Below are 11,463 nucleotides of genomic sequence, written 5' to 3' on the forward strand. Positions count from 1 at the left end.
AATCAACCCTAAAATCAACAATTGTATATGTTTTGGGTGTGTTTATAAATGAGTTTTGAGTATGTAATAATGAGTTTTGGGTATTGGGTTTTTTTATAATTTCAGCCCTCATTTTAGGTGTTTTAGTGAAACTCCCTTTATTTAATGACGTGACAGGGGTGTTTTATTAATTTTGTGCATATAGATTTTTTAATTACTTAAAAAAATTAAAATATAAACATAAAATTGAAATATATATATATTTTAGAGAAAGAAAAAAAAAAAAAAAACTACCCATCACAAGACCAGAAGCAAACCCCTTCCCAGTATCCTTCACTGTGACCACAGCGCCTTCTGCCAACATCACCTTCTTCAACACACCAGCATCCGCATCATGCTGCATAACATTGAACAAATCAGTTTCCAAAGTTCCAAATTTCAATCCTAAACCAGTCAATCATATGTATCAAAAATTAACATTGAACATTCATCCCTTCCATCTCTCCAACAGCCACTAACCCAAACCCATTAATTGAATCAATCCTTAACCAGACAACTTTCCTTCTCTTTCAATTAACCATCAAACTCAATTTCTTCTACTCATCAAACTCAATTTCTCCTTTTCAGTTATCGAAACCCAATCAAACAAAAATGATTAAATTGAAGAAACCCAGCAGATCAGATCCCCAGCCTCCTTACCCAGTTGCTTTGTTCACATTCATGAACTCTGTTGCGAATGGTTTGTTAATATATTAGAGCCGTCGCATTTCTGAGTTCTATATTGATGGTGTTGCTTTGCTTGAAATTCTTCTCAGTGGAGATTTTGCATTCATTATACAGTGCTGAAGAAACCATAAAAATTGTTTCGTTTTATACCCAGAATTGAAGGCATGTTGGTTAGGTAAGTAGAATGGGTCTCCAAGACGTTGTGCCAATGGTTGAATGTGCTTAAGAAAATTTTCAGAGAGAGAGAGAGAAATAATTTATGTTTGTATTTTAATTTTTTATTAATTTTTTTAATCCATGCTGGAGGTGGGCTCCACTTTGCCACATTACCCACTCAAATTTATGAATAAAAAATTAAAGTGCACAAAATTACTAAAACACTCATGTCACGTCATCAAACTTAAAAAATAAATCGTATGGCCGCACGGCTATACTTATAAATATAATATATTTAAACAGTATAGCCGCTCGGCTATACGGCTGCGCTTTGTGAATATTTTTTTTTAATTAATAGTATAGCCCGGCGGCGCTTTGTGAATATTTTTTTTAATTAATAGTATAGCCCGGCGGCGCTTTGTGAATATTTTTTTTAATTAATAGTATAGCCCGGCGGCGCTTTGTGAATATTTTTTTTAATTAATAGTATAGCCGTGCGGCTATACTCGCACCCTCGGCTATACCTGAGCCTGTTTAAAATTTTTAAATAAATAGCCGAATGGCGATACTCGTTAAATATAATATATTTATTATGTATAGCCGCTCGGCTATACGTGCGTCCCTTTTTAAATTTTTTATATTAAATAGTATAGCCGGGCGGATATACCCTTTAAGTATATTTAATGGAATATAATCACGCTTTCAGCACAGTTCATGTTTTGTTTGTTTCAAGACTAGAAGGCGGTTTAACAGATAGCAAAGATCACGTTTCTTCAGAGAAAATAACAAATAGAACCAGGCTAAAGATGTCAAGTGTAATCCATGCCAATAAGGCCCTCAACTGGAAATCTGCAGAGTTTGTGGAAAATGTCTCTAAATCAAACTCCACAATTCACAGAAATCATATTTTGAACCCAAAAAAAAAACTTAAAAACAAAGACTGATTGAAGAAACACAGGCTTAATAAGGCTGTTAATGGTATTTGCAATGGCCTGTATTAGTTGGCGCCGGTGGTTTTACATATTCTAAACCAGTTTTTCTTTTGGTCTGACTGACAGTTACACACAGGGCCTTAGGAAGAATCAAAAAAATCTGGACTGCACAACTGCACAGTAAATGAGGTACCAAAAACGTGGTGGTGCCTGCCCTATAAAGAGAGGCATGCATCTTATGCTCTAAGCCACAGTGAGTGAGTTGAGGTTTTACAATATCCAACAAGCAAGCAGTTTTCATATTGCCTTTGTGTTTTTCTCTTCCCTTTGTTCAGAAAGAGAGAGTACGGAGATGAAACTGATGGGTTGTTCGTCTCTGATAGTTTTTGGGTTGGTGGTTATGGTTTTGAACAATGCATGTCCTGCAAATGGGGTCACATGCCAAGAGGCCCTAATGACTTTGATGCCCTGTGAGACATACTTGGTGGGTTCTGGCCCAGGCACTCCTGCCGTTCCTTGTTGTGCTGGTGTCCAAACCCTTGTTTCTCAGGCTACCTCCACTGAAATCCGCAGGAGCCTCTGTGAATGCTTGAAAAAAGCTGCAGCTGGGATGAAGATTGACCCAGGCAGACTTAAGGCCATCCCCGACTACTGCAAGGTCTCCATTCCTGTACCTCTTGACCCCACCGTCGACTGCAGCAAGTAATCTCTCTCTCTCTCTCTCTCTCTCTCTCTCTTCTTATTTATGTATCTAAGAATATCATACACATTTTTTGTTCATATGATATATATGATTTGGTTGGACTAATGTGTTCTTTTTACTTTTGTGATGTGCAGAGTTCCTCTGTTCTAAAGGGTGTGTGTGCATGATGATGGTATGAAATAAAACTTGGAGAATGATTAGCTGCAAGCCAGATGTTTTGGGATGTGCAGAAAATTAATTAGTGTTTGATTCCTTCTGTACATCCAAAATATGTATTGAAAAACAATTATAAAGTAAACGAATGCTATCATTTCTCCAGTTTCTCTCTTTTTTCTTAACTTGGTTTAGTCTCTGCTCCCAACTAAAAAGCAATTAAGCTGTATCCTTTTATAAGGCTATAAAATTTGACACGCATCAGATGGCAAAACTAAATAAAACTCCAAACTCCAAATGCAGCCTCCAAACTCTTCTGAAATAATGTGTTTTCAGCTGTGGAGGCTTGTTTGAATGAGACTGAGAGTTACTGTTGCACGTCAAGACATTTTCCAGGAGCCTTACTGTTGTACCATTTTCATTAGAAAATTTCACTCACCAAAATCCACATTGCTAGGTATTATACTCGGTTCTTACAATGTTAACTACCCTGTAATGAAAAAAAGAAGAAAATATTAGCATCAATGCAAAACTCAATCTCTGATTCTCTTTGTGTCTCAGAAATGAAAAAATCAAGAAATACCAATTGTCTTGTTGAGCAGCCAGAGCAGAAGGGCCAGTTGAATTGCAAAAATAGAGTGAAGCCACATTCTATCCACCGTGAACCCAAACACTGTGATCCCTGCTCTATTATTCTCCAGATATTTCACTGCAAAAGCGACCACACGCTATCATTACCAAAAAAAAGAAAGAGGGGGGGGCCCAAAAACAAAAATAAATAAATAAATTCAACACTGTCACTGAAGATGATGATCTGTTCCTAGTACAACCTAGAGCTTGTCTTTTCTGGAATGAGATTGTTTGAGTGTAAATTGGCACCAGCCTGGTGTTGTCCAAATCGTCATCTTCTCCAGCTTCGTCATCTTCTGATTCGGTATCAGCACCAAAAGGAAACACTTGAGCTGAGGAAATCGGAGCCATTGGAGTCTCACTTTCTGTGTAATCAAAAGACTGTATTGTGGCGCAGACATGCCACTTTGCAGCAAGCCCCGTTATCGACTGTGCTTTGTGTGTTATTTTTGTTGCACTTCGCAGGCAAATGAAAAGACTGATAACTAGGCTAATGGAACATAACTGCAACATGACCAGAAAACAAAAATGACAATAAATATATAATTTGAACAAGAATCAGATATTGTCATATATGTAAGTGAAAGAAATATTGAAAATTACCGCAAGATCTCCAGCCTTGAAGATATTAACATGAGCACTAGACCTAGTTACCATGACCAGAGAAATGAGCTGACTTGCTGTGACCATAATTAGAGAGAGCAAGATGAATACTCGAAACCTATGGCTCATCAGCCGAAGGTTCCTTCTGATCTTGAGGTGCTCCATCAAGATTAACTCAACCTCGGTCTCCTTTTGAAAAACTTGGGCAAAATTTTCTAGTCTCAGTATTTGAAGATGGCAAATAAGCCGGAACAGAACGCACACCAGGAAGAAAATTGTGGTTCGATAAAGCCATGAACACAGCTCCAACGTACACAAAATCGTGTCGCTTAAATAGATGTTCCCATAATACGGTAATTCGGTTGCTCCCGAGACATACCACCATATCTTGTAGAGACACTCTGCCGCAAAACAGGGGAACACGATCATGCAGAGGAGCTTCGTTGAATTCTGCAGCAATACGTAAAAACATAGAGATTAGAAGCTCAAAGTTTCAAGATTTTGTCTAAGGTTTTGTTTAAGTCAACTAATTATATATACCTGAAACTGTTGTTTATATCCATGGCGAACCTTCTCACTTGCGTCATATAATTTGTCGAGGAAGAGAAACCTCCTCAAACCATATTTGCGGGTCCAGCAGGAGAGGCTGATGAACGCAAGCACTGAGAATAAAGAAAGTGATAACTGAGAAACTACATGGTAAGGCCTGCTGAGATTTTCATCGCAGTCGGAGCAGGAGAGGAGAAAGTGTGAGACAAGCGGCACGCCAATGGCTAAAACGAAAAAGATGGACCATGAAATACCAGTCCTCCATACATTGGACTGATCCACGAAAACCCATTTGAGGCATGCATCGAAGTTCTTCAATTCAAGTCCTTCGTGCCCTATGTAGCCTGAGATTGCTCGGTGTTTTGATAGAAATGATTGCCTTTCGTCTTCCATGGTTTTGTAAGCTTTGGTTTTTCTCGAGTTAGAATCAGAAAGCAGAGGAAAGCATATAGCCAAGAGAAATGGAAGACCTGTCAACTATATATATATATATATATATCTCTCTCTCTCTCTCTCAAAAAAAAAACAAAAAAAACAAAAAAGCAGATCCGACAACGTTAGTCACTACTTTCATAATAAGTTTCAGATCCAACAACGAACTAAACAAATCGGATTTCTCTCTATACCAACCTAATTTGTCAGTTCTACATTATTTTAATTTATGACATAATGGTCAGTTCTACTTGAATCAAGGTGCACAAGACACCTACTTAGCAACTTTCATAAAATAATGTGTTAAAAAGTCTTATGAATTCATGATGCGCCACGTTACAATTTGAAGAATTTGGGCAACCAATTTTCAACTGTCTTAGAGTAGGTTTGGGTTTCTTCTGTACACGCGTAAAAGAGGTTGAGGTTGATTGAAAGCTACCAATGAGAGAGAGAGAGAGAGAGAGCTACCCATGATCTGCAGTCAACCGGTCGACTGTGATTTTTATTTATAAGATGTTCTGAATTACTATAATGTATACGGGAAATGAGATCTAATTCGTGTGTAAGGGTGTGACGAGGGAACATTGTCTTGATGAATTGGTCTAATTTTTTTAGATAAATATAATATGGAAGGGCTACTATTTTTGTGATGGGCTTTTTATGCAGAATCTGTCAAAGGCCGCTTCAAAATCTGGACGCGCCAAACCTGGACAAGCCCAATGACCACACAAGTTGCAGAAAGTCAAAACCAGAGCCCACAGTCTAATACAACTGGTGAAAAGAGGAGCCACGAGAGCTAAAATGTGAACAACATATAAGCCACAAAATAAAATAAAATTCATGACTTTGTATGTATTAACATAGTATCATCCTATCGTTATATATTTTTTATTTGTGTCGTGCAACTACAAAGCACCAAGCAAAAACACAGATGGCATTGGCCGTCCCCAAAATTTATGCGCAACGCAAGCCGCGCCAACTTTGCTAGACTTGCGAGACGACACAAAATACTTGCAAACAAAAATAAGAAAGGTACCCCATTTATGCCATTTTCCTCACCCTCTTTGGCGGTTGACACTTTCCCTTATACCAACTGACCGAAACCAATTCCAATTTGATTTTCGTTTCCGTCTCTGCAAAAACCGTCGGGAATGGCAGCGGCGACTTTGTCCTCCTCGGTGGTTGCAATCTCAACCTCCTGCTCTTCTTCGTCTCTCAAAGCAAGGAACTACAAGAACTTAGCTTGCTCCTCGTTTTGTTCTCAGAATCGTCTTCCTTACAATCCCATTTCTGCTCGTCCATCAATTTCCAGGTATGTTTGTGTGCTACCACTTTATATGTTGAAAAAAACAATCTTTAATGTTCCTATTTGTGAGAAAATGTAGAAACCTAGCATGGTTCGGTGTGGGATCTGGCAAGTGGATTCATCATTCAAACTTTTGGGCCTTTTCCATGATTGGATAACAAGATTCATAATTGGTGTTGGAATTTGTATAGAGTTCGTGCAACTATTCTGCAAGAAGATGAAGAGAAAGTGATAGTGGAGGAATCCTTTGAGTTCAAGACTTCTTCTCCCTCAGATGAAGTGAAATCAAGCAGTGGGGGCCCATCAGAGAGTTCGTCTTCAAGTACTTTTGAGAGCTGGGTTATTATATGTGAACAAACCATCAACATCTTCCTTACGGTAAATCTTAACTCTTATCGAATAATTGTTCTACAGTACTAACCGTCGCTCCCATTTCGAATTGTCAAATAATTGTTATCAGGCTGTGACTTTGTTGATTCATTTTGTGTGCATAATGAATGTGCACAGTTGCAGTTTTTTATCTTCCTTGTTGACTGTTGGCATGATGCTTGAATGAGCTTAATTCATTCAACGTTTTGAGATGTCCTCTTAGTTGATCTTTAATTCAGTTCTACTAATCATTCCAGGATACAGTCATAAAGATACTTGATACTCTGTACCGTGACCGAGATTATGCAAGGTTTTTTGTACTGGAAACCATTGCAAGGGTTCCTTACTTTGGTGAGTGCTACACTTTGTTTAGTAATAAATTTCTGCAGTTCTGTAAGTGGGTATTTGTAAAGATATGTGAATAACTTCAAACAATAGGAATATAAGCCTTCAAATGCTTGAGGAGCAGTTACCAATACATTGCCAATCGTTCATGCCCTCGCATACATCACAATTGGTCCAATATCTTGTATTATAAATATGCTTCATCCGAAATATGGATTCGGATGTTGATCATGGAAAGGCATGCCCATTAGTTCCTCTTAATTTTCTCTGCAAATGTGCATTTTACCTGCTACTGCTAAGAATACATTCTTTTGTAATCGTTTTCCTAATATATTATTGTGATTCTCAGTTGTGATTTTTAATTTGTGTGTGTGTGTTATTTTGTGGCAGCCTTTATGTCTGTTTTGCACATGTATGAGAGTTTTGGCTGGTGGAGAAGAGCAGATTATCTGAAAGTGCATTTTGCTGAGAGCTGGAATGAGATGCACCACTTGCTTATCATGGAAGTGAGTATCTTTATTTTTTGTTCTCTCGCCAATGATTCCTTACATTGTTGGAGATTCCACAATAAAAGAAATTTAGATAAATAGCATCAACAAAGTAAGCCTGCAGGAGGAGACTAGAGTGAATTTAGGAGAGATAACAAAATAGATAGAAGAAAACTAGTATGACATGTGGTGAAGGCTTTTTCAAATGATGATGTTCTGGCTCAAAGGCACTCTTGTAAAAACTTTGTGTAGATTATGGTAGCTTCATCTGTTTACTTCTGGCTTCCCTTCTGTGCACATAGAGGTCCACATGGTTTGCTTGATTTAATAATAGCATATGGATACAATTGCAGGAATTGGGGGGAAATGCTTGGTGGTTTGACCGCTTTCTTGCTCAGCATATTGCGATCTTCTATTATTTTATGACGGCCTTTATGTATATAATAAGCCCAAGAATGGCATGTAAGTATGAGTATCTGGTTTTTTAATGTACTATAATTTCCTGGGTTTGTCGCTCATGCGTCTGAGCATCCCTGTTGGTGCATTTATCCTTGGTGGTTGCAAACTTGCAAGAACTCTCCATCTAAACCAAAATTAAACCTTTTAGTACCAAGTATGCAGGCAAACTTGTTGAAATTTGATAATATTTGCATAGTTTCTAGGATATTTCTATTTTCTGTTTAAGTTCTACAGAATGCTGAATTAGCCTGCATGCTTGCAGTAATGTGTTTTTATGTATTAAGTTTGATGACTACTGCAGATCACTTCTCTGAATGTGTAGAGGGCCATGCATTTTCAACTTACGACAAGTTTATCAAGGCCAGAGGAGGTATTTTTTAGATCACTTCTCTATATGTTTGTGCTCATATAAAGGTGTTTGTTGGATCACATCAAATTACACTAACTTCTAAGCATGCAAAGTCAAAGAGATGATCTTGTATCATCCGATCAGTTGTAAAGTGCACTGTCTTGTGCTTACCTCAAATGCATATTCACTTATTCTGACGTGGTCTTTTCTTCTGTTGTAGAGGATTTGAAAAGGTTGCCTGCTCCTGAGGTTGCTGTAAAATATTACACTAGCGGTGACTTGTACTTATTTGGTAAGTTTTTCTGTTTTTCAATCTTTGTTTCTGTGTCCTGAAATGCTTTAATCCTAGATTTAACAATCCCCCCAAATTTCATCCAGATGAATTTCAAACTTCCAGAGCTCCCAATTCTCGAAGGCCAAAAATAGGTAACTTTCAGACTCTGATTTTATTCTGCCAGTTAGTACATGATCATGCTAGGAGTTAGCTCTATTGTCAAACTTTGTTTTAGATTATGATCTCTCTCCTTTACGAAATAAACTTGTGTGGGATGGACAAATTTCGCTTCTCACATAGTATGGGTTGTGGGACCCATAGAAGTTTGTGGGTCCCACCTACACCATTCCACAGGACTGAGATTTTTGGGCCAACTAACCTTGGTGTCTTGTAACACCAACTGAATGAGTTAAGAATAAGAGTAAGCATATTGTGATCTGTTCTTTTTTCACAGAGAATTTGTACGACGTGTTTCTGAACATAAGAGATGACGAAGCTGAACACTGTAAGACGATGAAGGCCTGCCAGACTCACGGGAACCTGTGGTCTCCTCATTCCCGTGCAGAAGAAGAAGATGACGCCCCGTGCGTCATTCCTCAAACAGACTGTGAAGGTATTGTAGATTGTATAACAAAATCCGTGACAACAAAGCCAGAAAATTGATCATATAAGACACAAGAGGGGACGAGGAAATTAGGTAAAAGTAGTGAATGGTATAAGAAATTTGTTTGTATACACAAGAATGATATAGATCCAAAAGAAGCATTTGGTTATCCAATGAAGGTTGCTTTTCTAGTTTCCACTGGGGAGAAGGCTTCAAGGCGTGGTTGTTTCGCATATTTCCATTTTTTTGGACATGTTTTGTGGGACTATTAGCTTAGCTATCATTAATATGTGGTGGCACCCCCCCCTACCCCAGCATATCTTCTTTTTGGTCCGCGCGTCGTGACCGAGTGACATTGACAATGCCTGCCCATACTGCTATCTTCTTGCGTTGTTCCAGTGTCGCAAACCGCCTGTATTTAAAAACCCTAGAAAATATCAACACTAATCAGTGAGTTTGTGTTCCACCGGCATTTATGCTAAGAAAAGAAGATGAACTCTCGTTTTAATTGCATTATGTTTATGTACCTATCCTTATCATCTTATCTTTAATGAGCAACATAATTCACCCAGAAAAATAAGGACATAAATAAACCAGATACCCAGCCTCACCAATAAAAAAGAACCATTTACCCAAATTTTTTTTTAAAAAATGTACAAAGAAGTGTATTTTAATAAATAAAATTAGAAAGACAAAAACTAGTATTTTACATGATGTCGAATGTACACATCAGCTGTCACATCATGTGGTATAAAAAATGTGGTAAGACTAGTATTATTCTTTAGAATGACATCTCGTTATAAGCCATCTCATATGTGATGTGATGTTATCATACTCGTAGTTACCTTCAATTGTGGACTCAGGAATTTTTATAGGGGTAGGCTAAATAATTTTTTTTATTTATAAAGGAGATATATTGTAAGCCCTTTTTCTCTTGAAACAAAAATAAATAAAATTTTGTAAATCAAAGTCACATTACAAGCAAATATAACACAAAGAAGTACAAAATATTAATAAAATCCACTTTTTTTGAATAATGAATAAATAGTTTTTTCTCTCTTTACCAGCCTATTCTCATCATGTGAAATGATATCCTGACAAGAAATACTAGACATCAAAAATCATATATGCTAATTAATAATTCAAGTTGCAAAAATAAAACATATATCAACAATCTGCAAAAGTTTTCACTCAAACCCTAAATCATAAAAACTTAACAACAACAATTAAAATTGGAAATTGAATATATATAAAAAGAGAAAAACTTACCAAGATTGAAGAACCCAGTGAAGATAGGTTTGTACAATTTTTAAGAGGAGGAGAACTATTTCCTCTAGGCTCTCAAGGTTCAAATATGACGTTTTGGGTGGCTAGAAGAAATTTTTTGATGTTTGCTCTCTGTGGGTGTAACATAATATCAGTACGATTAGAATAGCTCAAATTGGTACACCCTTAGCGTGAGTTCTGCGTCTAATCAAATTTATATATGTTTGGATTGATGTTTATTATTTCCTGTATGCTTTAAGAGGAGTGGGCTTATTTTAAATAGAAGGCTAAGTTATTATTTACTTTACTAATATTGGGCTATTATTAGTTTATTATATTAGCGATTGCACTCTGCATATCCTTCTCGTATATGTGACTTGGATTTGGGCTAGGGCCTGAGCTCGTTTCTAATCCTGTAGCTGGGCAATCTCTGAGAGAAGATCTGCACACTTAAAATAGTATCAGAACCAGGGTGAATTGGGGTTGATCCCAGTTGAGCCCTCTCCAATGACTAAGTCAGAAGTTGATTTAAGCTTGGGGAGAATGGATATAGGGTTTACACAATGTGGATCTTTTTTAGGTCACGAACTTATTACCTTTGTCTAGAGATAGGTGATGAGTATTTATAAGGGGAATGAAGGACCAAGATATTTTGTAGAATAGATCTTTATCTCCTGTCCCCCTGGCCTAAGTTACATTAAATGTTCTGTCTCTGACAAAGGTCAAGTGGTGAAGTGACAGGCTACCAAGGATGGGAGGGGAATTAAATGATCCCTCTCCATCACCTGCCTATTCACTCGGAGATCAACGGATAAGGCGACACCTATTTTGAGAATGGGACGTGCACTTAATCAACTTTCTTGTTTGCCAGGCAGTGTACCGCAAGGGTGAAGTAATGGACATGACAGGAGCTTGGTAGGGTCGGCTGGTCTGTAACACGCCTTTGGTTAGAATGCTCGGCCCAGTGGTTGGGTAAATACTCGATTACCTGAGCACTGGCTCATTCCTTGAGTTCGTTGCATTTCCACAGGGAGGGTCGGCGACGACACCCCTTGAATTGTACACGATCGGGTCGGTATACGAGTCTACTACGGCCACATGGCGTTCTTACAATAGGCTCGGCTCGTGGTGATGGTATGA

At 37.8% G+C, this 11,463-nt stretch overlaps 3 protein-coding genes across 5 annotated transcripts; 2 read left to right on the forward strand and 1 right to left on the reverse strand.

Moving 5' to 3' along the window:
- Positions 1-1,791: 1,791 nt before the first annotated feature.
- LOC103324455 (non-specific lipid-transfer protein 4.1-like) lies at positions 1,792-2,814 on the forward strand. The gene is made up of 2 exons (XM_008226515.2): positions 1,792-2,495; positions 2,631-2,814. Exons 1-2 carry the CDS (start codon positions 2,146-2,148, stop codon positions 2,644-2,646), a joined length of 366 nt encoding a protein of 121 aa, XP_008224737.1. The 5' UTR covers positions 1,792-2,145; the 3' UTR covers positions 2,647-2,814.
- Positions 2,815-2,907: 93 nt separating this feature from the next.
- On the reverse strand, positions 2,908-4,865 carry LOC103324482 (uncharacterized). Of its 3 annotated transcripts, XM_008226540.2 has the most exons (5): positions 4,423-4,865; positions 3,883-4,332; positions 3,480-3,783; positions 3,233-3,358; positions 2,908-3,139 (listed from the first exon to the last, which is right to left on the reverse strand). In XM_008226540.2, the coding sequence occupies exons 1-5, from the start codon at positions 4,822-4,824 to the stop codon at positions 3,135-3,137; spliced, it is 1,287 nt and encodes a 428-aa protein (XP_008224762.2). In that variant the 5' UTR covers positions 4,825-4,865; the 3' UTR covers positions 2,908-3,134. The 3 variants fall into 3 exon arrangements, 2 of the variants coding, with proteins under 2 accessions (XP_008224762.2, XP_088903852.1); XR_016124947.1 differs by having other exon boundaries at positions 3,233-3,783; XM_089047726.1 differs by lacking the exon at positions 2,908-3,139 and having other exon boundaries at positions 3,222-3,358.
- An 882-nt stretch (positions 4,866-5,747) lies between these two features.
- On the forward strand, positions 5,748-9,255 carry IM (Alternative oxidase family protein). The gene is made up of 9 exons (XM_008226514.3): positions 5,748-6,175; positions 6,361-6,547; positions 6,796-6,889; positions 7,274-7,389; positions 7,725-7,833; positions 8,132-8,200; positions 8,400-8,471; positions 8,558-8,605; positions 8,908-9,255. Exons 1-9 carry the CDS (start codon positions 6,015-6,017, stop codon positions 9,114-9,116), a joined length of 1,065 nt encoding a protein of 354 aa, XP_008224736.1. The 5' UTR covers positions 5,748-6,014; the 3' UTR covers positions 9,117-9,255.
- The last annotated feature ends 2,208 nt before the right edge of the window (positions 9,256-11,463 follow it).

Source organism: Prunus mume, linkage group LG3, assembly GCF_029339155.1.
Source record: "Prunus mume cultivar Tortuosa linkage group LG3, ASM2933915v1, whole genome shotgun sequence".
Taxonomy (NCBI): Eukaryota; Viridiplantae; Streptophyta; class Magnoliopsida; order Rosales; family Rosaceae; genus Prunus; species Prunus mume.

Coding starts and splice junctions, on each gene's coding strand:
- IM (XM_008226514.3), top strand. CDS start 6,015: ATGGCAGCGGCGACTTTGTCCTCCTCGGTGGTTGCAATCTCAACCTCC. Junction 6,548..6,795: donor CCATCAACATCTTCCTTACG/GTAAATCTTAAC, acceptor TAATCATTCCAG/GATACAGTCATAAAGATACT. Junction 8,606..8,907: donor TTCTCGAAGGCCAAAAATAG/GTAACTTTCAGA, acceptor CTTTTTTCACAG/AGAATTTGTACGACGTGTTT.
- LOC103324455 (XM_008226515.2), top strand. CDS start 2,146: ATGAAACTGATGGGTTGTTCGTCTCTGATAGTTTTTGGGTTGGTGGTT.
- LOC103324482 (XM_089047726.1), bottom strand. CDS start 4,824: ATGGAAGACGAAAGGCAATCATTTCTATCAAAACACCGAGCAATCTCA. Junction 4,333..4,422: donor GATATAAACAACAGTTTCAG/GTATATATAATT, acceptor GTATTGCTGCAG/AATTCAACGAAGCTCCTCTG. Junction 3,359..3,479: donor CCAGAAAAGACAAGCTCTAG/GTTGTACTAGGA, acceptor TCGCTTTTGCAG/TGAAATATCTGGAGAATAAT.